The sequence below is a fragment of the Ochotona princeps genome, chromosome 25, assembly GCF_030435755.1.
Source record: "Ochotona princeps isolate mOchPri1 chromosome 25, mOchPri1.hap1, whole genome shotgun sequence".
NCBI lineage: Eukaryota > Metazoa > Chordata > Mammalia > Lagomorpha > Ochotonidae > Ochotona > Ochotona princeps.
Window position 1 is genome coordinate 8,210,185 of NC_080856.1, and position 26,885 is coordinate 8,237,069.

At 44.0% G+C, this 26,885-nt stretch overlaps 1 protein-coding gene across 3 annotated transcripts in view; it reads left to right on the forward strand.

The window, feature by feature from the left end:
* The window catches only part of TSPAN12 (tetraspanin 12), a 41,279-nt gene that overhangs the window by 4,123 nt on the left and 10,271 nt on the right, over window positions 1-26,885 (forward strand). For 2 of the 3 annotated variants that reach the window (XM_004592482.3, XM_058654943.1), the window contains exons 3-5: window positions 11,602-11,684; window positions 13,095-13,230; window positions 25,905-25,979. In XM_004592482.3, coding sequence (XP_004592539.2) covers window positions 11,602-11,684; window positions 13,095-13,230; window positions 25,905-25,979 — 294 coding nt within the window. The remainder of the gene's footprint in view (window positions 1-11,601; window positions 11,685-13,094; window positions 13,231-25,904; window positions 25,980-26,885) is intronic. The other variant, XM_058654945.1, reaches the window with a different exon arrangement.

Below are 26,885 nucleotides of genomic sequence, written 5' to 3' on the forward strand. Positions count from 1 at the left end.
CAGCAAAGAACCTGGTCCTCAGATAAAGGGAGTAACTCATTAGTTGGGAGCAGAGCAGAAACTCAGAGTCCAGCTTTGTTTCTTGTTCAAGTGCAGGAGAAGGTATCCTTCTGGAACAGCGGAGGATAAGCCAAGTAAACATCCTCAGTAGGAAGGGATTAGCTGTCCACCTGCTCATTCCAAGTCCCCTGGAGCAGTGCTGCTCAGACCGCAACGTCGTATGACCGCAACGTCGTATGACCGCAACGTCGTAGTGAATTACCTGGGCATCTCCGCAGGCGGGGGCAGGCCTGACTCTGCCTTTCTAATGGGCATCTTCGGGCTGAAGGCTGATGCTGCTGGCCACAGGCCACGCCCCCGCGCCCAGGAGCAAGATCTGAGTCCTGGCTTTCTGTCCTCCGGCAAGTTGCAAGCACAACAAACCAGGGTAGCCTTGGAGTCTCACTTCTCACACCAAACTGCGCCTCCTGAGTCTGGAGAAGGAGTTTGTCCTTCAATGTAGTTTGCAAGATTTAGAAATTTGCCTCGGTTACTCCTGGGTCCAAAGCTGTTAGCCTTTTATTCTTCCCTCAGCGTTTTCAGTGGACTTACTTCGATTTAACTTCTGCTATGTTGAAACGTTCTCCCCTTCTCAGCCTCCCTAGGAGTTTAGGGAAGAAAAGAGTAAAACTTCAGTGAGAATTCATACAGTTTTATTTTGAAGTTTTGGGATTCTATAATTTCAGGTTTTTTTTCTTTAAATGGAAAAAAATGCAACTTGAGCATTTTAAACTTTTTTTTTTGTGAAGTATGAAGCCTCGATGATCTAAGAGGAAGCGGTTCATAGCACTCTCATGAACACAGACATATTGTCTTCATGGTTAGAGATTCAGTCACCTTTATTTAGCATCTGTTGAGTGTCTCTTCCATGTTAGGAAGAAAGCGTGGCCAAGGGACAGTGGTCCTGCAGCTGGTAAACAGTGACTGGGCCTTTCAGGTTGCCATGAGAGTTGTGGGTGTGCAACACGAAGGTCCGCGCGGGACGTGGTGTAGGTTGGTAAACTTTGCCCAGAGCTCTCTTCCTTTTTAATTACTCATTTATGTGTTTATTTGAGAACACACACATACACACACAGAGTGAGCAAGAGACTGCGCTTTCATTCATTGTTTCATAGCCCAGATGTCCACAGCTACTAAGGCTGGGCAGTGCTGCCGCCGAGCGCCAAGTACTTTAAACAGGTCTGTCACATGGTTGGGGGAACACTCCTACCATCACTGCTAACTGGCAGGGTCTGTATCAGCAGGAAACTAGAAATCAAACTGAAGCTAGGATTCAGCCCTGCTACTCCTGACACAGGAGCCTTAACCAACTGGATAACTTCAGGGTTAAATCCCCACCATTCCCAAGGTTAGGTGCCTTCACCAACTGGTTAATTTCAAGGTTGAATGCTCACCTTTGCCAAGTTTTGAGACCTGGATTTGCAATCTGTTCATGACAGAGTAAGCACGTGCAAACCTTTTCTGTTCAAAAATAGCATTGTTTTTGAATGAAGGACATCCTTCCTTCACTTTAAAGATGGCTAGATGGAAATTTCCTGCTATTACAAGTATGGATACAGATGCTTCTCTGAAAATTTCTTAAGATTCTAAACAATTTAGCATTCATGAAATGTGTAATTTTCTTTTTTTTTTTAAAGATTTTATTATTATTGGAAAGCCAGATATACAGAGAGGAGGAGAGACAGAGAGGAAGATCTTCCATCCGATGTTTCACTCCCCAAGTGAGCCGCAACAGGCCGGTGCGTGCCGATCCAATGCCGGGAACCAGGAACCTCTTCCGGGTCTCTTACGCGGGTGCAGGGTCCCAAAGCATTGGGCCGTCCTCAACTGCTTTCCCAGGCCACAAGCAGGGAGCTGGATGGGAAGTGGAGCTGCCGGGACTAGAACCGGTGCCCATATGGGATCCCGGGGCGTTCAAGGCGAGGACTTTAGCCGCTAGGCCACGCCGCCGGGCCCGAAATGTGTAATTTTCTAAAAAATATATCATGTTTGTGTTGTATGAAATAGCAGTAAATACTATCTAAATACAATATTTGTTTTCATTTATTGGAAAGGAAGCCACCTGCACACTCAGATACAGGGAGACGGAGACAGACAGAGGTTTTTCCATCCATAGATTCATTCCCCAAATTGCTGCAACTGCCACAGCTGGCGAGGCCCAAACCAGCAGCCTGCAGTTCAGTTAGGGTTTCCCATGTGAATGGCGTTGGCCTATGTCCTTGAGTCTTCACCAGCCACTTCACACAAGGGGCATCAGCAGGAGGCTGGAATCAGAAAGGAAACTCGATTTTGAACCAACACACAATCATAAGGGATGCGGGCATTCTAACGGCTGTGCCAGATTCCCACCCCATCTGTGGGTTTTAACTCCCATTTCCCACCGTGATGTAAGAACCATTGTGGTTTTATTTTTACCTGCCTTTATTACAAATAGCAGGAATGAAGATCGTCTATCCCGGTAAAATATAAAGAGATGTTTATGAAAGAAAACCCAAGAAGTTGCACAGGAAATGGAGCTCCTGCTCCTGGGGTATAGTCATATCCGAGGTGGAGGGAGCAGCAGGCTCTGTTTTCTGTTCCTTTGGCTTTCGTCTGTGGGGAACCTTCCTCAGGTATTTGTCTCCTAAAGACCCTGAAGTTATTCTTGGCAGGTGGAAAGTTTGCATTCACAGGACATTTATATAATCCCGTTAAAATACCACTTTTTACATCAGTGCCTCCAACTTTATACTGAGAAGGGCGTTCGTGTTTTCTTCTTCCTGGAGACCAGTGCCGATCCCTCCAATGTGTATTTCTGCTCTTTTAACACAAATGTTGCCCCGTGGAAAAATGCCTTGGTGTGAGGGCAGGGATCATCCTGTTGTACTTTGTGGCTCAGCTGGGCCGACTGGAGCCGTTGTGTGCTCGCTAAGGAACGCTCTGGAGAAGTACAGGGCAGCTCCTTCTGTGCTCCCCCTCAGAGCCTGCAGCCCCCGAGTCATCCCGCCCCGGGACCCTGTGCACCTGGGATTGAGCGCAGCTGGGCTGCCCAGAGGCTGGCGCTGAGAAGGTCATTTTCCCTCTCTCCCCTGCAGTGCCTTTAGGGTGGCCACGTATTTTGTAATAGAAAGCAGACTGAGAGTGGTGTGAGGGGAGTGAGCCTCAAAAGGAGCTTCTCTGGGTCAGAACAGGATACAGAGTTGCAGGGAGCACAGGAGACGGGTGATCTTCAGACACTGGCAGAGCAGCTCAAGGGTGGCTTGCTTCAGGGATAACCAATGTAAATGCTCATGCTTCATTGATGGCTAGACTGTATTTCAGCCATCTTGTACTTGTCCTGTTCTTTCCCAGCACTGGAAGATAGTGTTATTTGATTGCTCTCATTACTTCTGCCTGGTAGGTAGCTAGGTGGGCAATGGGAAAGGCACACACCGACAAAAACGCAGGGAAGATCTGCCATGGGAAACAGGAAGCATACCTGTTACCAGGGAGAACTTCCGCTGTGCTGCCAGCCTGCAGATCACGAGTAACTGGTCTCTCTTTTTTAGTCAATAAAAAGTCAAATCACTTTTTTAAAGGAAAGCTGCTAGTTCAGTTTCTCTGTTTTCAGAATAACCAAGTGGAGTTTATGAAAGCTAGAGTTACTTGTGTAGGTTTTCTTTGAAGAGACAGAGCTAAAGTTTGTGGTCCTGACTGCTTCGGGGGATTCTGTTGTTTGCTACAGATTTGACGGCAGTGGGAAGTGTAGCTAGGCGGGTGTTAGATGTCTGGCATTCCTTTACAGAAATCATGTCCCTGTCACCTCCTGTGAGACGAGATAGCGCATGTGGCTCACGGGTGAAGGGTTTGAAGACTGTGGTTTTGACCGAGACCTTACTATTTTGTGGCAAACGTAGGTGTACATTTCAGAATAAATTCAGGGAATGTGCATTCACATACAGCTCTGATTCAGCATGCAACTCAATTCAAGACTTACTTAGTTATGAATGAAATTGAACCCTATCTCCAAGACAGTCAATTGTGTATTCTCAGCATTTGTTGAGAGCTTGTGTTTTCTAGGCATTTGCAGGACAGAAAGTGGCAAACGTCTTACTAAGTAAACTATTAAATATATTTCTATAAGGTATTATTTTTGCGAATTCCCAAATGTTTGCTTCAGTTTGAAATAGTATATTGCAATATAGGAGAAAGTATAAGGGGCTATACACCCAGTTACATAGACTGTTTCCAACAATTTAGTTGTAAGTGATAGTTGAATGATTTCCATGATGTACTTAGAGAACTAGCTCAAAAGAACATTATTGGTGAGGAGTTCTGAAGCCTTACAGTCATGTGAGTGATGAACTTAGATTCAGTAGCATCAGAATTAGCAGCCAGGAGCCCCAGGCTCAGCTCAGTTTAATTTCTTGCTGGAGGCATGCACTGTATTTGCCATTAATTGCTATTGATTTCTCAGCCCCAGTGAGGAAGAGCATTCCTTTGAGCACGATCCTTAGCTCCATAGTACAGCTGGAATTAACGCCTTAGGAAAAGATGTTCCTTCTCAGAGCTTCTTGTTCACTACAGGATAAAGATTTAGGGGCAGGTGTTGGGGGACACAGGGCTAGTTCCTGCTTAGGGTGCCTGCGTCCCAGATCAGAGGACCCAGGATAGAGTCCTGCCTCCACTTCCAATGCAGTTTTTGCTACTGCACCTGGGATGCATTTGGATCTGATGACTTCCTGAGGATCTGGGTTCCTGCCACCCACTTGGGCAACCCGGCTTTGGCTTGGCCTAGCCCTGGTTGGTGTGGAACTTTGGGGAGCGAACCAGTGGATGCAAAATCTGTCTTTGTCTCTGTTGCTTGCATCCATGTAAATAAATAAATAAATAAATAAATAAATAAATAAATAAATAAATAAAAAACAAATAAGTATATCTTTTTTTAAAGGATAGGAGTTATATTTATTGACCAGTGTTGTTTGCACAGCTGCAAGTATGGGTATACTCTTGTGGAAAAAAAGAAGCAGTGGAAGAGAATAGAATGTAACTTCTTCCCCCTTTATGTAGTTTGTAGTTTAAAAGATTTTGAGCATGCCTAAGTAAGCAACTAACCTGATGTATAACTCTTTGATGTTGTCATTTAGCAAGGATCTCTGCTGGGACACTTCCAGTGACAGGAAGTTTAGTTCTTGTTAAAACATGTCCTAATTTTGTAAGCGATCTTTACTAGTTAGCTTTTCCTGCAAGTTGAGACCACCTGCCTTTTAATTTAATGATTTTCTCGTTTGTTCACTTAACATACATTATACCCTGCTGCTTCGCCTGCTGTTCTGCTGTGTGTTGGGGAGCTAAGCGATGGTCTGTTTGCTCTGCTGGAGTGAGACAGGTGGGGCAAAAGTAGGAAACAGGAGAATGACTTCTGCGAGATCTTTACAAGAGCGGTGGGAGGAGGCAGGCAGGAGGCAGGCAGGAGGCAGGCAGGAGGCAGGCAGGAGGCAGGCAGGAGGGCATCGTCACACTCGGTCCGAGCTGGCCTTGAGAAGGACAGTCTTTGAGCTCATGAAGATGGGCAAGCAGGGCTAAGATGGTGCCCAGTGGAATGAGCACAGACAGGCCTTGGGAGGTCCGCCTGCGGTGCTGTGGAGACCTGCAAGGAGTTTGTTGTTTGAGTGTGTAGGACGGGGGCAGCAGGAAATGGAATTGAAGAGCTGTGTTAGAGGGTGGCTGCTGAGGGCTCCCAGGGCCCTGCTCAGGAGTTTAAACCATTCTTCAGCAGGGAATGGCGGGTAGAGGAAATGGGAGTTTGGGAAGAGCCAGAAAGAAGAGCTATAAACTGAAGTACTTGCTCCATGCTCTACCATGGTAACCAAAGGTTGAATTCAAAGTGGGAATATTTCTGGGTAAGATGACTGTAATCGCTTGGCAAGAGAGGATGAAGGCCTGACCCAGCCAGAACCGGGGCCTGAGCTAGGCAGGAAAGGGGGTGGAATTCAACAGGCGCCATGCAGGAACAATCTAAAGGACTTGGAACTAATTAGTTATGGGGCTGAGGAAGAGGGAGAGGTTTGGGCCGCCTGCCCAGCTGCCAGCTTGTGTGATTGAAGGGTAGATTATCCTGTTTGCTGTCCGTGGGAGGGACCCATGGCCTTTGGGAGCTGTGGCACCGAGTTCAGTGTTAGAGATGCCAGCAGAGAAGGGCCATGGGCATCCAGTCAGTAGCTGCGTCTGAGCGCTTCCTCTCTTGCGCATTTGGTAGGACTCCAAATAGCTGAAGATTCCATTTCGGAACTGACTCAGGAGGAGTCTACTCCGCTGATCTGACTGAAGGAGATTAAGAGAAAGCCCTTTGATCTGAAGTGACTTAGAAAAATAATAGGAAATATGTGCAGAAGGCTCTCACACTGTGTTTTGCCCTGTATAAATCTGTGAAGCAAGACTTGTTTTTCTAACACTTTATCAATGAGAAAACTCAGTCTTAGGAATGAGTAAATGGCCTTTCCAAAGCGATGCAGCAAAAAGCAGTCAAGATGGAATTCCAAGTGGAATTCAGGATGCAGAGACTTCCCATTGTTAGGCGGGACAAGACCGTATCCCTTGTGGCCTCCAAGCCTCTGCGTGCCCTGACCCCTGCCTGCTCGTCAGTTCTTCCTGCATGCCAGTTGTCCCTGCCTGAACATAGGCTGTCTTCCACCCAGTTGTCCCTGCCTGAACATAGGCTGTCTTCCACCCAGTTGTGCCTGCCTGAACATAGGCTGTCTTCCACCCAGTTGTCCCTGCCTGAGCATAGGCTGTCTTCCACCCTGAGGCCTTTGCTCTTCTTTTTGACAAGGATATGATCAATATGTTTTCTCCTAATTAATTTCGTAATTGTCTTTTAGAGCATGGCTATTCTGGAGAAGTTTCTTTGACTTTGTGGAGTAATAGATTAGGCACTTCCAAAGGAATTCCTCTAGCAATTTCAAATCTTTCTTTTTGGTGCTTGTCATAGTTTGCAGTTATAGATTTATATCTTGCATGAGTTGATTCATGTGTTCAAGTTCAATGTGTCACAGGGAGAGTGTCTGCTGTTGGTCACCAATACGTTTCTAGCACATGGCTGAGCACCCAGCAAGCAGCAGGTGAGCAATACGTGTTTAAAGATTTCTTTTATTTATTTGAAAGGCAGAATTACAGAGAGAAAGAGAGACAGAGAGAGATCTTTTATCCACTGCTTTATTCCTCAAATGGCCAAGATGTTTGGAGCTGATCCAAAGCCAGGAGCCAGGGGCTTCTTCTGTGTCCCCCATGTGGGGGTAAGAGCCCAAGGGCCTGAATAGTTCTCCACTGTCTCACCTCTGAAGGCCACAAGCAGGGAGCTGGATAGGAAGTGGAGCAGCTGGGACCTGAACCTGTGCCCATATGGATGCAGGAACTTCAGATAGAGGCACACGCTACTATGCCACAGCCCTTGCCTTCAATACATATGTTTGAATGGAAGAGTAACTCCAAAGTCCAGGCTTTTGTCATCCTGTCATATACAAATGTCTTGGGGTATATTATTTAAAAGAAATTCGGATTTTTGTTTGTTTTTGTTTTGTTTTATATGAAAGAATTGTACATAATGACAACCACTGATAATAGACTATGTGCAATGAAACAATCAGATAATTTATTGGCACATGACTGAGCTGTGATATTGAAAACTGGCTAGACGTTCTGGAAGGACTTGGAGGCTGGAAAAACCCACAGCAGTCATTCCTTAGAGGAGAGTAATAAGGAGAGAACAAAATTGTTAATGAAATCAACTAGAAGGCACATTGACTTTACTGTGCCTGTGACACTTGTGAGGTATTTAACGAACCAGGAGTTAATCGAGGAGCCTGTGGCCTTGGACCTGTGATGTTTCCTAGATTCTGTAATTAACTAGGTGTGCCTTATGGTTGTGGACTCAGAGTGCAGGTGTAACTTTGAGGGCAGGGGACAGTGCAGAAAAGAAGCGCTAGGGTCCCTCCCTGGGCAGAGGCAGAAGCTGTGGGGCCCATCCCTGTGGTGTGATTTCCATGGCAAGGAGTGAATGATTGAGCATAACCAGGTTTCGGATTGGCTGGTTTGAATAATTGTCCCTGGGGTAATTAGGGCTGGTGAACCATGACCCGTGTGTAAGAACCCATTCAGAGAATTGCTTAGGTATGTGCAGCCTGGATGGCTTGGCTTATGTAGGAAAGCTGGACCACAGGGGAGTGGTTCCTGTTGTGAAGGGCCTGGGCATGAGCAAAGTAGAGGCCCAGGAAGGTACCGGATTGATTCCTAGGGTCTCCAGATCGAGGTGCTCAGCGTGTGCACACAGAGCAGAGTGGAAGTCTCCGGTTCTCTGAAGCTGGGATGTGGCCAGTGCATGGTGGCTGTTCTTTTGCAGCTTTCTAAGTGTTTGATCAGTTCCTGATTCGCAGGAGGGATGAAGATCATGGCAACTGGCCCGATTATCCTGGGAACTGTGGTCCCGGGGTTCTTAGCCTGTCATAGACGTAGGCCTTGTAATCCTCTGGTTGTCTTAGAAGGCACGTGGCCCCATTATCAGAATAAACTTTTTCTTTTCTTTTAAGATTTATTCATTTATTTGAAAGACAGAGTTGAGAGAGCAAGAGAGAGATCTTTCAGCTACTGGCTCACTCCCCAGATGAGTGGAGCTGGGCTGGTGTGAAGCCAGGTGCTTCTGAGTCTCCCATGTGGGCGCAGCAGCCCAAGCAGTTGGCCCCTCCTCTCTTTTTTCACTGGCATATTAGCAGGGAGCTGGGTTGGAAGTGGAGCTGCCACGACTTAAACTGCTGTAGGCCAAGGTGTTGCCTGCTTTGCCACAATGCTGGCCTCATGGACGTGTTTTTGTCAGCAAAGCGAGATATATTGATTTACAAAGGAAATTAATTATGTTAAAATACAGTTCTAGTTACAGGTTAAACATCACTGAAGTCTGTTTGCCAAAAAATACGGTTCACACACCAAGCCTGCTCAGTCTATCCCGCACTCCCGCTGAGTCTGGTCTGCTGAGTCTCAGAAACCCACGCTGCTCATTTCTTAACTTGGGAAGTAGGCAGTGACTAAGTCAGGGGCTCCGATTTAGTTCCCAGTTCTGCATCTGTGGATCTGTGAGGTCACAGGAAGGTCGCTTCTCTGTGCTTCCTGTACGTATTGCAGCTGAGATTAGTTTGTATATATAGTCATTGCCTGTGCTCCCCAAGAGACTCCGGGTGGATGGAGGTCCTGGGGACGGGCATGGCAGGGCAGCGGTTCCCACTGTCGCTTGGGACACCCATGGCCTTTATTGAGGTGCTGAGGATCGAGTGCTGCCTTCGCCTCTGACCCAGCTTCCTGCACAGGCACACCTTTGGAGCAGCAGATGATGGCTCAAGTGTGTGTTGTCTGGCACACAGATCGGGTAGGCCTGAACAGAGTTCCTGGCTATTGACTCCAGACTGGCCCAGCTGTCGGGCAGGTGCTTGGAGGAATAAACCAGTAGACGGAAAGTCTCCTTCTAGTTTGGCATGTTCTGCTGACTTTAGGACCGTTATCAAGAAAGCATGAATCATAGCTGCTGCTTGAGTCAGCAGTTTCCATTGCTAGCTTAAATTCGTTGTAAATGAGAGCATTTGTATAGATACTTACATAGTGTCAAGGTGTGTAAAGCTAAGTGTGTAGCACTTGGTGATAAGTGTTCAGTCAGTACCTGGAAATGATTAAAAGTGAGAAGAAGAGGTAAGCATTTGGTAGAGCAGTTAGGGTGCTGGTTGGGGTACTCGCACCTCACATTGGAATGCCAGTTTGAGGAACTGGTTTGAGTTTACAGAGCAATTGCAAACCCGATTGCAGCTTCCTACTCACGCACTGGGGGACAGCTGTCATGGGTTAAGTGGTTGGTCCTGCTTGGAGCCCATGTGGGAGATCAGGTTGAATCTTTGCTTTCAGCTTTGGCCTGTGCAGCCCTGGCTGTTGCGGGCACTTAGTCAGTCAACAGATGGGACTTGTTCTCTGTCTCCCTCCCGCTTCAGTCAATCAATCAATCAATCAAAAATCGGTCCAGCTTCAGTTTCTGTGTTCTTAGATTAAGAACCTAAGTGTGAAGATGTTACGAAAGACTCATGAAAAACTGAAGCTGAGAAATGTTTATTTTGGTGAAGAAATTTTTTGAAATCCATGTATAATATTTAATATTTTCCAGCTATTCCACCAAGTGTTAACATTTCCCCAGATGTCATATAAATTATTCATGTTGTTTGATTCAGGATCTCTTGCACTGAGTAATCTCTCAAATCTCCTTTAATTAGCAAATTTTTTTCCATCTCTCTTTTTGTCATTTTTGGATTCAGCAAACCAGATTATAAGTTATGTAAAATTTCTCATATGATCGATTTTACTGATTGCTCTCTCAAGGTAACCTTTTGCAATATTAAATGTGTCATCAGTAGTTTCCCCAAACCGAGGCGTTCAGTTGGTGGCTTCAATGGGTTCTGCTTTGATTTTGCTAATAAAAAACAATCATAGAGATTACTGAGCTTTTTGCTCAGGTCTCATTGGCAGACCTGTCGTGTCTGATAACCTCTGGGGTCTGTTATGAGCCCATCCTAGAAGTTCCATTAAAAAATCCAATCAGCCCTTTATGTGCCTAGGTGCCTTAAGCCCTTCCTGCACAGTGGAACATCTGGGGAGTGGCTACAGTTCTGTACCCACACCCCACTGCCCAGACTTGGTCCACAGTAGACTTGGACTCAGAAAAGCGTTGGGTCTTAGGTGATTTTGATGTACAGTCGGGGTTGGGAACCCCTGACCTGGTCAACGTGGCAGTCATTGAGGAAATGTCCTGAGACGCCTTAGTTCCGACGGGTTTGTACAAAGGCAGTGTTTGAATGTGCTTTCTGCACGTACCAGCACAGATTCTCCCAGGAGAACTCTCACCAAACCTTTGCTTCTCTGCTCTTCTGCAAGTTTTATTTATTTATTCATTTCTCGCTATATCTATTTTGATTTGAAAGGCAAAGAGAAAGAGAGGAAGTGAGAAAAAGTAGGATAAATACCAATGTTGGATTCTTATCAATTTTTCGAATGAGTGGAATTTCTAGGATCTTCCAGAGGTTTCTAAAGTGAGTTTTGTTTAAACATTATTACCGGTGTCTGCACATAAACATGTTTGGTTTGTTTCAAACTGTTGTGTTTATTACTATTATTTTAGTGTTCACTTAAAAAATCACTCCATGGAAAGGTGCTCCTTTTTTTTTTTTTTTTTTTTTTGGACGTGTTTTTTAATTACTCAGTAACATTTACTTGGTTCCTCGCTTTTAGATTTGACAGTGTGATGGTTCTATAGTTCCCTTACCTTGAGTCATTTCTGTCCTGAACCTAGAATCAACCGTTTGGCAGTTTTGGTTTCTTTATCCTAATTGGTGATATTCTGTTTAATGGCTATGACATGATTACAAAACAGATTGACAAACATTTACAGTAATCATAAGTTGCAGTGGTGTCAGATGAAAACTAGGAGAAACATGAAGGTCACATAACTTAGATCCTTTGCTTTAAAATAATGGATGCATTAAGCTCTCAGTAACCAGTGTTGTGTTTGTTTCTTCCAAGTTGATGTCCATCAGTGTGCTGGCCGTTTCTGCTTGGATGAGGGACTACCTGAATAATGTTCTGACTTTAACTGCGGAAACAAGGTAAGTTTTTTTGGTGATTCCTCAAGTCCCTTGGGCAAGTGGCCTCAGATGCTGACTTTTGAGTGCCTTTGGCCTCCACTGTTTGTATGGCCGTGGCCTTCTACCGGCTACCGGAAAAGCTTTCTTGTTCCACGGCGCTATTGTTTGCAGACACCTGCAGTATCTGACATCTTCCTAGAGGTGTGTGCTTGGTCTCTGTTGGGGAATCAGGCAGCCTTGTGTTCATAGGAATGTTCTTGGACACAGTACTCTTAGTCACCTGGATTCCTTGAATGTTTGTCAGCTACATCATATTTATATGCATATGAAGCAGAGTAGCTACTTAGGCTGAGCAATTACTGTTAAAGACGGGTGTTTGGGTTGGAATGTCAGAACTTCAAGTTGGAGTGCAGGTTCAGATCTTGGCTGTGCGTCTGGTTGCAGCTTCTTGCCAGTGCATCCCCTGGGAGGCAGCAGCGGTGGCTCTGGTTGTTGGGTGTCTGAATGATTTCCAAGCCTCTGCTATGGGCCTGGCCCAACGCCAGTTGTAACGGGCGTTTAGGGAGTGAGCCAGTGAGCTGAAAGTCTTTGTGTCTGCTTCTCCTCTCTCTTTCAAACAAATAAAAATAAATTTTTTTTTCCAAAAAACCTAGTGTCAGTCCATTCTTGCTGTAATATTCGTGGGCTAATGAAAATCTAACTTCACAGAGCCATTTCCTTCTCCAGCTTCAAGGGCTGATTTTCTAAGATCACATGGGCCACACTCACCAATCTCTTCATCTCTGGATGGGGATTGTAGTAGGAAACTTTCAGAACTGTGTTAAGGATTAAAGCAAGACATTTGGGCCTTTAACATAATTAAGCTTAATAAACATTTACTTGTGGTTGATTTTGATAGTGCTATTATTACTGGTTCTAGTTGATAAATTTTGCATAATGTCCTAGTGAAAATGATCTCTACCTTCCTGTCTGTTTGAATGTCAAACAGCTAGTTTCCCATTGTGCCTTTCACATCTTGATGGAGAATCAGTTGTCAAGAAGAAGGAACTTGCTGATGCGAGCTCAAAGACCAGAGAAGAGAAACAGAATTCTTCCCACTAGGAAACAGCAAATTTTCACTTAGGCTACGTCCTCAGGGCTCATGGTAGATGCCTTTCTTATTGAGTTCACCCATACTATGTTTTAAATGAGTTGGGCTGGGGATGCTCCCACTTAAATAAAGAACTAGACCAATATAGAACAAGATAAAGCAAGCAAGCACACCAGAACAATAGCAAACCAAGACAACAGTGAATTTGAAAACACCAGTACAGTCAGTACCTTTGAGACATGAAGAGTTAAATAAGAACGCAGCTCACTGCTGCACCTGTTGCAGATTTCCGGTACATTTTCATGATATGTTATTTTGAATGTGATCTTTTTTTCTTTCAGGGTGGAGGAGGCAGTCATCCTGACTTACTTTCCCGTGGTTCATCCGGTCATGATTGCTGTCTGCTGTTTCCTTATCATCGTGGGGATGTTAGGGTGTTGTGGAACAGTGAAAAGGAATCTCTTGCTGCTTGCATGGGTATGTGTGTCTCCTCTTTATGAAGTTGGAAAGACCAACCAGCGGTGTGTTATTTTTTCATCAGTCCACAGGTTAGGAAACTGTGATGGTAGCAACTGTAATCTGCGTTAATTGTCCGACATCCTGTGGGAAAGGAAGTGTTCTTTCCAGTGGAGATGATTTCAGTACAAGGACTTTCTGTCCGCACAAATGCTGAGCTTTAGAAAAATGCACACTTTCTGTTATTTTATTCTGGCTAAGTGGTGACATTTATCATTTGGATGTAATGTAATCTTTCTCGTGAGATTGACTTACTACCACTCAGAGAGGTCTCTCTGAGAGGCCTTAGTGAATTTTTAACTTTTTTCCTCTTCATTTTTAATTAAAAAAAACTTTGAGTGTCATAAAAAAGACACACAGAGAGAGAGAGAGAGAGAGAGAACTTAGAGTTACTGGTGCACTTCCCCAGTGCCCACAGTGGCCTGGCCTGGGCTGGTCTGGAACTGGGCGGCTAGAATTCAGTTGAAGTGCAGGTGCTGGCTCCAAGGACTGCATTAGCAGGAAGCTGGTATCAGAATAGACCAGGTGCTTAACCACAGGTGTCCTAATGTGGGATGTAGGCATATTAAGTGGGTGCTAATCAGCAGGCCAAATGCATAGCTCAAAAACACACTGTGTAGTTCTTTGGAAGAGTATTCAGTATATGCGTTATCCCATACAAGTTACCGTATATGGTAAGGATGCTGGAACATGACCCCGTATGGCATGCTGCTCGCACCACAGGTGGCAGTTCAACTTACAACACACATAGCCTGCCCTGGCAATATACTTTGTCACTCTTACGATGCCAGTCTTACCTGGAGGACTGTGAGCTTTGGGCCACTCTTTTATTCATTCTTTCTTTCTTCAAGCTCTTACAGAGATTAATACATACCTGCTTTTACATTCCAAATGATATGTTTGGAAGGCAGTTGTGTTACCTAGTCTGATTTGTGCCAGGTGCTTGAGGCCAGTGAGGCGGAGCTCTGCTCCGACCGGAAGGGGTGGGAGTGGCCTCTGTGAGAAGGACTCTGCACTCTGTTCTTGCTTTGCTGTAATACACCCTCTCCCCACTTCGCTTGTTAGATGCACCCTTTTCCAAGAAACAACTTTAAATTTTTTTAAACTTATTTATTTATTAGAAGGATAAAATGACAGAGAGAAAGAGAGAGAGGTGTTCCGTCTGCTGGTAGTAGCTCTGACAGCTAGAACTAGGTCTGGTAGCGGGGCTGTGATGCCATTCGAACTAGTGTAAATAATGCCAGTGTTCATCACATTGGTCAAAACACTGCGAGAGAACTTCTTTCCAAATTTAACCTCACCCTGTTCTCCAGAAGACCAGCAACAGAAACAAGAAAACCAAGCTAAGAAGCTGCATTTCTGATGAGCTTTGGTCACAAATTTCATCTTTCTGTTGATTACAGATATATAGATATAAGTTGTTCCAATACCTCAATTTAAGTTCTTCAGTAAGATTCAGGATGCACAGTTAAAATGAATTTCAGACAAACAAGGTGTAATGCTTTAGGGTGAGTGTATCTAATGTGAAATTTAGGATAGCCATATAGAAAGTATTATTGATTATTTATCTGAAAACTAGTCGTAATGGTCATCCTGTGTTTTATTTGTTGAGTCTGGCTACCCTACCTAATTAGATGTGTTGTTGGAACTCTCATGGAATGAGGAGACAAAGAATAATTCAATTCTGATCCTGGAGGGGAAGTCAGCCAAAAGTGATGAGGAAAAGAAACTTGGATATGTGATGACTTTCAAAGTAATTTCAGTGGCAAGAATTCCTTCCCTGTTTGAAAAGACATCATAGCTAAGTGGCAATTGATGTGAAGCCATAGATGGGTGCTCCCCAAGCCTTTGCAGGAAACTAAATGAAATTCACTTGTTATTGCAGTTCTACCTTGCCATTAGCACAGACATTAGAGAGGCAGTGCTGGCTCACGGGGAATAGAAACAGGTTGAACAGACGCGTTTACATTGTGTCGGTATCAGTGGAATGTCACCATTCAAAGAGCATCATTTGTTGGAATGTGATGCATTAGAAACCAAGGAAACTTCTAAAGGTCATGGGAACATTACCCCTCTTCAAGATCTTATTGTCTAAAATCATAACAAGAAGCTTGGATGTCTTTTTATTTTCTTTGTCTTACTTGTTTGAAAAGCAGAGAAAGAGCTAGATAAAGGGAGAGTCTCCTGTGACCCGGTTGACGCTGTCAGTGTCCTCACAGTGGGGTGGGGAGGAATTGATGCCGGGACCAGGAGCTGTATCAGAGCTCTGAGTGGTGAGAGGCAGCCTGCACAAGGACCCACAACGGTGCTTACTGACATTAGCTTTCGCAATACGTGATTGCATACAGCACGCTACGATTAGAATACATCAAGTCAGTAACCAGCATTATTTGTTCTCTCTTGAGTATGCTTCATTTGTTATTGCAAGGCACTCAGTAGTCATTCAACTTTAAGACATATGATCTTTTCATATTCCTATTACAGACGTAACTGTAACATTCAGCTGTCATTATCATTGTCTCTAATCAAGGAAACGGGCAGTCTCTGCTTCCCTTTTACTCCTCCTTCCTTCCCAGTCTCCTCTCTTCCCCCTCCTTCTAAATGTATGTTGAGTCTACATTTGTGGTAGACACTTGAAACACAAAGACGAAAGAGGAAAATACAGAAAAAAGCAAAACAATTTGCTAATAAATCACCACGGGGACTTCAAGCCAGGCACTTTTGGAAGCATCCGGAAGGCTGCACAGCAGCTTCTATTTGAAAATGAATGTTGAACATGCGTGTGCGGGTTTCTGTTGGAGAGAGGAAGGGAGGGCGAATGAGCCACACGCACAGTGTGTGGCAACACAGGGGAGTGAAGGGGCAGGTTTAGAATTCAGGGCACACTGGGAACAGGAAGTAGGTCCGAGTGTGAAGGTCTTTGGAGCGTGGACTGGTGCAGTCCATGGGTGACTGAGAGCCAGTGTTCCCAGCTCGGGCTGAAATGATGATTCCTGTTTAGGGCGAGAAGCAGCAGGAAGCCTTGTTAATGGTTACACTGTAGTTTTGGTTTATGCAAGAGCTCACAGTGGAGTTTTGTGTCTACCTCTGTTTCTTAGCTGAGGTTGGGTTGACTGGGCCTAATCCTGCCGCAGGAAAACTTGTAAGCAGATGTAATTAAAAGCAAATGTTGTGTCAGAAACAGGGGCCCCAGGCCACCTGTGTGCTATTCATGGCCCTGGTGTTAGGCCTTTGTGCAAGATTTTGGGGGCTCATTGGAAGTCTTGCTTACTTGAAGGTTTTGAAATATAAACGGCCTTTGGTTTTGTATTTCTGACCTTTGTACAATTCAGATGTACTCTGTTACAGTAACGCTTTCAAGCCTTGACCTATATTGCCTCTTAGAGTATACCTTTGCAGTACCTTAAGTTAGATGTAAGCCGAGTGCACCTGTGCCCCTGGATTTGGTGGCTGTCCCCAGCCCTGGAGAGTTCAGAGCCGGTGTCCTTCAGCAGCTGTTGTCAAGCTTGCGCTAGCACCAGGTCAGCAGGTGCAGCTTTGTGGCCCATCCAGCAGTTTGACCATGTTTTTGCTTTCTTGCAAGCTTGTACCTTGTCTCTCTACTGACTTCCTTAGGCAAACATAAATGGCTGACCTTCATTTAAGATCATGTAGCTGTCTAGGTGACTAGGCAACTGTGTCCTTAAATGTCTGGAGAGCTTAGAAGGGCAAATTACATGTGTAAGAGATGAGAAAAGCCAGTTGAGTCAGTAGGAAACTAACTTTCAGAAGAAGTGTTTAGACATGTAATGTGTAGCGGTTCTCCATGATGGCTGGTGGCGTCGATGACTAAAGGGCGTTATTGTGAAGTGAGGAAGATTTGTATTCTTGAACTTATATACATTTTTGAAAACGTCACTTTTTTTCAAAATTGTGATCCATATGTATTTCTTCTTTTTTAGATAAAAAGTGAGAACAGATCCTGGTTACTCACTCAAGTCAAGACAAGTCTTTTCTACTCAGAGAGCAGACATACACATTACATATGTACATACATATGTGCATATACACACTCATGTGTATATACATATACATATGTGCGTATACATACATGTACACATAGACATATATGTGTATATTGCATTTTTATTGCATCATGTTCCTGTAAGAAAATATCTTTGAATTATTCCACAATAAATGTTTACTCCTGAACTTGCTTTAGATTGCCACTGTATTAATTTTAAAAGTTTGGAAACTAACAATTTCCAATAGATTATAATAACTGTGACATAGCTTTTTTTTAAAAAAAGCTTTATGTTTAAGAAGATTTGAATTTTACTGGTTAATACTTGCCAATTTAAGAATCATTTATAATCAGGCCTGAATGAGTTGTTTCACTGTCTTTCCCAGGAAATAAGCATTTGAAATATTTTGCAATTTCAGGTAATGTGCAGGTTTGCTTAAAACTGAGTTGCAGTCATGAATTGATAAGCTTTGTGAGACAATTCGAGGTTTGCTTTTTATAATCAAGGTATTCTCATTCCCAAAGCTCTGTGTTTGCCTAGTTAAATGTATTTTAAAAGAACTTTGAGAAACAATGATAGCACTTCTAAAACTTCACAGAAAATTGGATTAAAACATAAGTTTATTTTGATGCAAAAATCTGAAGTTTATATGCAGGAGGTATCTTTCAGAAGTTCTTGAGAAATCCATATTATTACAAAATCATACATGGTTTTCAACTTTAGTGTTTGTGTAGCAAAGTAAATTTACCTTTGGGTTTGGATTCTTTTCTGTGAATCAGAGTTCCCCAGGAGTCATGTTCCATTAAGAGCAGAATAAAAGACATGTTTGAGCTGAGCTCCAACAGAGAGCAAAGGGTGATGGGGGCATGGCCATGGTGGCAGAGGGCCCTCCTGGTGCCCAGGAGCTGAGTCTAGAGGGAGTGATTCGGCTCACATTGAGATGTCCTCGATGGTTTGCCCTGTTTTTGAATATGTGCTGGATACTCCCGAGAGCTGCCCATGGGACAGACTGAGTGCGTGTGTCCTCCACAGGAGGAGATTGATGTGATCACATTCCTTTTTTTTTTTTTTTAAGATTTATTTATTTTATTACAAAGTCAGATATACAGAGAGGAGGAGTGACAGAGAGCCGCAACGGCTGGTGCTGAGCAGATCCGAAGCCGGGAACCAGGAACCTCTTCTGGGTCTGCCAGTCGGGTGCAGTGTCCCAAGGCTTTGGGCCAAACTCCACTGCTTTCCCAGGCCGCAAGCAGGGAGCTGGATGGGAAGTGGAGCTGCTGGGATTAGAACCAGCACCCATATGGGATCCTGGCACATTCAAGGTGAGGACTTTAGCTGCTAGGCCACGGCGCCGGGCCCCAGATTCCTTTTCTTGCTGCATGTTCCTACTAGCAGTGCCTGCTCTTAGCAATGCTGGGCCTTTTGCTCAGGTGCCTGGCAGCAAACAGCTGTTACCTCTTGTCACTGTGGACCAAGGGAGCACCATAGAGATCACTTAAAGACAGAAGAGCGAATGGAGGAGACAGGTTCATGCTGAAAAGATGTCTTTGCGGATGAATGAATAAAGGTGTTCTTGCGAGGAAGGCTGTCTCGTGTTTTAGACTGTTCTCCTTAGGTGTCCATTATGAATAAAATTCTCTTCATCTGGCTATCTGATTTAGACACCGTGACAGATATAGAGCCATTAAGCCAAAGTAAGCATAGAGCAGGTAGGACCTGGGCTAAGGTAGGCCTAGGGAAACGGGCCAGCACCCAGGACCCTTTTTGAAAGGCTACACCAGTAGCTCTCTGGAATGCTGCAGCCCTTTCCAGCCCCAGGGGAAACTGCGTAAACAAAGGGCTAGAATCAGAGGAGTATGTAGCTCTGCTCTACTTGCTTGAAAACGAACTTTTCAAGCAAGTTAGAAGTATTCACTTAGAGGTAAAGGCTTTTTCAATTCATGGATCTTTTAAAAATAAAAGTAGATTTGTTATATTCAAATATTTGCTGGAGTACAAGCTCATTCCTAAACACGCTTCTGCGTTGGATGTGGTTTAATTCCAATTGTTCCCTGCGTCACTTGGACTGAAATCTCAAAGCTTCGGCAACTTTGGACACTTGATGATTTTGTTCTTTTCCCACAGGTTTTTCCTTTTCTGGACATTGAGCATGACAGAGAACCGGCTTGTAATATTCACAAAGGATCGTGTTCCTTTATTTTTCTTTTAAGGGAAAAAGTTTATTTTTGGTTTAGGAAGAAAGTATATTTCCTTGAATGTATTTCTCAAACAACACAAGCCCATTGACTTGTAAATTTCTTTGTATACACAAATTTTGTAGAATCCAAAGGAAGCTGTTTCTTTAATTACTTGTTTTTGTAAAGAAGGGTTTTAAGTATTCTGAAGCACATAGACAAAAATAAAATACTTTATGGAAATAAGAAAACATGAAAAGATATTTTCAGAGTTGTGAGTGAGTTCAAGTTATTGGCAGATGTTAAATTTTGAATCTTCTCCCTGCCTAATCATATATGAGATTTCTAACTTGTCTGACAGAAAGTGCTACCGTAAGATGCCTGCTGGAGTGATCTCTGCTTCTCTCCTGTTGGGAAAGGGTTTGAGCTGGGTCAGAATTGCGATGTGTATTCTTTGTTGTGTGTCTTAGGCTATTTCAAAGGTCTTTTCTATTTGCATTTTTATATACAGGTTTTGGGAATGGGGTCCTTGTCTCCCGTTCTGAGAAATGGCCCTAGAATCTCTAGAAGAGATTCCTTTCTAAACCCAGTAACACCCTGTAAATCCTTGGAGATAGGCCTGAGCTTGCAGGCTTGGCCTGACCTAAATCAGAAGACAACCAAAACTGTGTGCATGGGACCTCTCTAGCATGTCCAGCTGTTTTATGGCCTTACCGTTAATGCTTTTCCTCTCATGATCTAGGTTGCTGACCCTGGGACCTCAAAGCCCTCATTTAGACCCGCATCCTAGCATTACACATCTCCCAGGCAGGTTGTTGGAACAGCACACGAAACAAATGCTAGTTATTTTGAACTTTGGCAACATCTTTGATAAAGAAATTACCTTCGTAGTAGTGACCAGTGTAAATAAGATTTAAAGGGAAAGAAGTTAGTACACAGTTTTAGAAATGCGTCTGTCTGTATAAATATATGCGGGAACAAAGGACCTCAACCAGCCGTTGCTTCCTTATTTGAGCATGGATCTGCACGTACCGAGTAGTAAGAAGAGTGTGATTTCAGGAACTGGCTTATAGTTCTAACTTTTTCCATATTGAACTGATCTCATTCTACCTCTGATACTTACCGTTGTTTGCCTTCACATATTTGTAGACAAACAGTGAGTACGAATACTGAATGCCTGGCCTCCAAACCAAACTTTAAAAAAGGAACAAGCCTGTGTCTGCTTGACATTGGTTTGAAGAGTGGCTAAACCAGAGGCCATGTGTGTCTCTGCATGTCTTTTCAGCAGAAAGTAGTCTTGAGCTGTTAATGTTTCAGTCCCCGTGGATTTTTCACAGGAGGGTGGCTGTTCCATTATCTTGTACAAATATTTGGTGCTGGAATTCCCTTGTTTACTAACTATAAGTAATATAATATTTTTAAACCTCCAATCACTGGGAAAGGAAAAATAAACAACTGACACAAAGACTCTTAGCACTGAAAGCTTGCAGAGTGTAGTGTTTGACAGGGTGCAACTGGAGTTTATCATTTATCATTGGGTGGACATAGGTCTTTAATCAAACTTTCTGTTTATGAAGAGTGTTGCTCCTGTGGCATGTAGACAGGAGTCAAAGCGTCTGTGCTTCTCAAATATTCAGATGTCTGGGCAAGTCTGTACTATTCTGAAATAGTTGTTGTTTCAGGATGGTGGTGATGGTGTGAATTTCTACTTGTATTAATTTTCCAAGATAAGCAAGCCTGACTTTTGTGGTTTTCAGTTATGTGGAGTATTACTTATGGAAAAAAAATGTTGAGTTTTTAGTTATAAATTTAGAGGCAGGTTAAAACAGCGTTTGCAGCATTTAGGACTTCCCTGGGTCTCAGGGAAGGATTCTCACTGCAGGGGTTCTGTGGCACCTGCTTAATGGTTGCTTGCTTGGGAAGAAATTTAGGTGAAAGTGGGAATATTATGATTTTATTTTAATTGTAGGTATTTTGTTCTGGTTGGCATTGGAACAAAGAATCTGATTGGAAACAACTGCCTTTTCTGTTTGTGATGAATTAAAACATAAGATTTTTTTCTCTTTACATTAAAAATTATTTATTTCCATACAATTGAAAGGGGAAAGAATTACATATGTATAGTCTATCTGTATCTACACCTATATATCCATATCTGTCTCTCTAGCTAGCTAGGTTTATAGATATGTTTAAATTGCAGGTTAAACCCCTACACCAACCTGATTCTCCCATGTGGGTGTCAGGGCCTAAGCAGCTGAGTCATCATCCTGCATGCCCACCAGGATGCACGTGCAGTCGACTCTATTGGAAGCAAAGTAGCAGGGATTCCTGGTACCACTCTATCATGGGATACAGTTATTGCAGTCAGCAATGTAACCCGCCATGCCACAATATCTAACCCAAGACATTAGGCTTGTAAAAATTGTCTTTAGCTTGTGTAAGTCACAGAGATCTTAATTGTGTTGCATGGATCACTTTCTGGTCTTTGGCTAAGATCAAATGTAAGTGTTAGATGGAAAGAGGGTGCTGAATTTTACATTGATGGGATGTATTTTCTCCAAAAGTGCTCTTAGTGTTTAAAAGAATTGTTTCTTGGGCCCGGCGGTGTGGCCTAGTGGCTAAAGTCCTTGCATTGAACGCCCCGGGATCCCATATGGGCGCCAGGTTCTAGTCCCAGCAGCTCCACTTCCCATCCAGCTCCCTGCTTGTGGTCTGGGAAAGCAGTAGAGTTCGGCCGAAAGTTTTGGGACCCTGCACCTGCGTGGGAGACCTGGAAGAGGTTCCTGGTTCCCTGCTTTGGATCGGTGCATGACTGGCCATTGCGGCTCACTTGGGGAGTGAATCATTGGATGGAAGATCTTCCTCTCTGTCTCTCCTTCTCTCTGTATATCTGACTTTGTAATAAAAATGAATAAATCTTAAAAAAAAAAAAATCCAGGGCCCAGAATTTGAATAGATCTGACTCCATGGTGTGTGCTTTTAAAAAAAAAAAAATTGTTTCTTATGTTTCTCAACTGTGTAGCCAAGTGTTCGCAATGGCCAGAGTTGAGCTGATCTGAAGCCAGGAGCTGTGTCCTACAGATACCTTTGGGATTCACTCTTGTATCTGTGTACCTTGTCTCATACTTTTCGCTTTTAGCATGACTGGCATTTTCCTGCCCTCCTGTTCTTCCTGATCTTGCAATGATCCCTCAGCTTGGGCACATGTAACTCTGGTTAAATCTAGTCATGTTAGGTACAATACCGCATTTACATCTTGTTTCTGAACTCATGATTATTTTTCTTGAAATTAATAACTTTTCTTGGTTTAGTTTCCTATGTTAATTGTGAGCAGTTCAACACTTACAGTGCCCGGGTGTCATTTTCCTCCTTATATCATCAAATGCATCGGACAGTTCATTAATGATATTTTAAGAAAATCTCCCTCCGAATGTTCCGGAGCTGCTCCGGTATAGGCCTGCTCCAGCTGTGGCCATCGAGGGATATCCGTTTACACCATCCTGGCCTTTCCTGTCCCTCCCTTTGCTTTAGAGTCTCTGTTGTCTGGATTCCAGGTCGTTGTCCTTGTGTTTATTGGCTTATTACAGGGACCGCACCTTCCCGGACTTTGCCGGAGAAGCAAGGGCTCTTAAAGGCCCACAGACCTGAGAACGGCTTCCTAACCCTGACATGTGAAAGACAGGCGCTGGAAATTGGTTTTTTCTTCAGAATGTTGAAGACACTCCTCTGCTGACCTTGAGCTTCAGACATCCTATTGCAATCCATGGCTATTTTGGTTTGATTTGTGTTTTAAACCCCTGGCTTTCAGCCCTTTGGGTCATTGTCTTCTGACTCCCTGGCCCCAGCCCTGCACCTGCTCCTCCTTGGGGCAGAGAAGTCACTGCACTCCACAGGGGAGGGGAGAGGGCTGCGTCCAGACCCGCCTTCTCCAAGTCTTCCTCTCATTGAGCTCCACCTCACCCTCTGGCAAAGTGTCTGACCCTTGGGGACTGTGGGATGATCCACCTCACCCTCTGGCAAAGTGTCTGACCCTTGGGGACTGTGGGATGATCCACCTCACCCTCTGGCAAAGTGTCTGACCCTTGGGGACTGTGGGATGATCCACCTCACCCTCTGGCAAAGTGTCTGACCCTTGGGGACTGTGGGATGATCCACCTCACCCTCTGGCAAAGTGTCTGACCCTTGGGGACTGTGGGATGATCCACCTCACCCTCTGGCAAAGTGTCTGACCCTTGGGGACTGTGGGATGAGCCACTTTGTTCCCAGCTCTCCCCAGCCTTCAGCTTTTGGGAGATAGCAGATCAAGTTCTCATTCTATAAGCTTTGCATTCTCCAAAATACACTCACCCTGGTCTCTTATCTCTCTGGGGGGTGGGGCGGGGTGTGCCTTTAAAATGATTCCTTTGTGATTTCGCTGAAGTTCGAAGAGAGATGGGGGCAAAAGGCCCGTTCTTACTCTGCTTTCCTCTGGCAGAAATAGCACTGGTGGTGGTGTCCAAGATCGGACCGTATCAATCCATACATGTGTTTTTAAGAAAAGCCCTTTTTGGGTGTGATGATCTTGCCTGTACACCTGTTATGAAGTGAAGTAGCCTTTGAAAGGGAGGAATGCATCCATCTGTATCTGTTGCATAATGCATTTGTCCAGAAGTCAACAAAGGAAACGCAGGATGTCGTACCTCCCCTCCCTGCCTCCTCAAACGCTCCAGCGGACGGAGGGGCTCTTAGTGACCTGTGCCTGTCAGGTCATCCTGTGGCTTAAAATAACAGAACATTTGATTTCAGCTCTTTCTCAAGAGGAACTGTGTTCCCCGCCCTTCATACACATCCTGTTTTAATTTTCTGATAGAGATGTTTTCAAAAATGCTAACTGTGTTCTCTCTAGGCGTGGATTTTACTATGCACTTTTTGTTTGTTTTGCAAATTACGCTTTGGAAAGAGATTCTCTTTCATGAGGATGGAGTTGGGGTTGGAGGTGGTGGCACTGATGATCTTACAAGGCTGAACAGTTCTCCACACTGTCATCATGATAACATAATCATAACATGTAGCTGACAGCTTTGAACTGTGCACCTGCCAGATGCTAGGTGGTGTGTGGGACCGTTACAGTATAGTCATACCTGTGCTCTTGTCCTCATTGAGTTTACACTCTGGCAGATCCTGTTACTAGTCGGAAAGTCTCTTAAGTAAAGCATTAAAGAATTTGGAGGTAAACTAACCTAGAGTACCGTGTTCACCAAATTTCTATTGATTATCATTTCAAGGCTGAAATGTTTATGGCTTGGAAATACTGATGCTCGGAAACGCAAAGTGAGTGGTTTGAAGTAGACCACGAGAATGATACATGCTGAAAATAGAACCGCTGTGATATGGGGGCCTCTTAACAAAATGTCACTGTATCATTTCGATCAGTTATACTTTTCAAGTCATGTTATGATGAAAAAGATTATGAATTCTACATTCCTTATTGTATGAGAGAAGTATGAAGGAAGGAAGTTAAATCTATGAGTAGTTTCTGTGTTTGAATCGTAAGGCGCGTGTCATGGGAAGTAGTGGAGGTCCAGCCCCGTGCTGTGTATCTGTTATTCTGTCCCATCTTTCTGGGCAAAAATTATGAGCAAAGAAACTGAAGGTCTAAGTCCTCTTGTTTCACAACTAAGCAGGAACTGGAGATGCCAGCTGCTGTGTCTTAGGATGCAAAAGCAGGGAGCTAGATTGGAGGCAGAATAACCGTGACTTGAGTTGGCACTCTAATAAGGATTATGGGCATCCCAAGAAGCCACACAATGGCAGACCTTATAGGTCATTTTCTTCATAAGATGCAACTATGATGTTGCTATCTTCCTCAGATAATTTCACTTGCTATTGGAGTTCCGTTGTACTTAAAATAAAATGCAAGATCCTCTCCGTAGAGATCTGACTCTACCTGTCAAGGACATCAGCTTGCACTCCCTGTCACCAAGCCAATCCCTTCTGTGTCCCCACTTACCGTTGAGTTTTTATCTACCTGGCTTACAGCGTCAGGTGGCGTTGGACTTGATTGCTGCCTCTCCAAGTTCAAACTGCAGATGTGGACAGCTCAACTGGCTCAACTGCTACAACATCCACCCTGTGGTTAAATGCATGGGGTGGTAAAATTTCTGCCTGTGGCACCCGTGCTGTTGTCCCATATGGGCACCAGCTTGAATCCTGAATGCTCCACTTACAATCCAGCTCTCTGCTTCTTCCTCCTGACACAGTCATCATGAAGATCCTCAGAAAAGGAAGTGGCCTTTCCTGATCACTGCCTATCACATCCACTCTTCTGTTTTGTTTTCGTCTGTTCTTTTCTGCCATAAATTCTGGGTGAGCCCCTGTTAATGCTGAGAATGCAGTAAATAATTAAATATCATTTCTTGGGGATGACAGCACTTTACTTAATACTTTACTAATGGCATCCTTTGCTGTTTCCTTGCAGTACTTTGGAAGTCTGCTTGTCATTTTCTGTGTGGAGCTTGCCTGTGGCGTTTGGACATATGAGCAGGAACTTATGGTGAGTTCAGGATGACTTACAGCCGTAATCCAGAACAGTATCCAGTTCAGCCTTTTAAAATCATGGACCTTGGCATGTAATTATTAATTTTGACATTTATGCTACATGATTAAGATGAATAGGCCCAATAATTCTGAAAAAGTTACATTTTCTTTTGTGTCTAAAGCATGCATTCAAATCGTCATTTAAAATATTTAGTTTAGTGTATTATGATGTGTCTTTAATTCCATGGGTATAATAGCTTGAAGACAGTATAGGTTCTGAAATAATGATACCAGTTGAGTTAGTAATTGAGAAGACTTTCATTGAGAGAATCATTTATTTGATCATGCTTATCCGCCTGCATAAAGCTCTGATCACCAGGGCCCGGCACGGTGGCCTAGCGGCTAAAGTCCTTGCTTTGAAAGCCCAGGGATCCCATATGGGCGCCGGTTCTAATCCCGGCAGCTCCACTTCCCATCCAGCTCCCTGCTTGTGGCCTGGGAAAGCAGTTGAGGACAGCCCAAAGCTTTGGGACCCTGCACCCGCGTGGGAGACCCGGAAGAGGTTCCTGGTTCCCGGCATCGGATCGGCGCGCACCGGCCCGTTGCGGCTCACTTGGGGAGTAAATCATCGGATGGAAGATCTTCCTCTCTGTCTCTCCTCCTCTGTGTATATCTGGCTGTAATAAAAATGAATAAATCTTTAAAAAAAATCAGGAAAATATCAAAATAGGAAAGTTAAGAATATTTAAAAAAAAAAAAAGCCCTGATCACTAAAAAGTCCACCCCAGCTGGGAGTCTATGTGTATCTACTGATTGCAGCAAGCCGAACTAACTTACACTGTAAGAAGTCACGATGACTCAGTGGCTAAATCCTTACTTTGCAAGTACCAGGATCCCATATGGGTGCTGGTTTGTGTCCCAG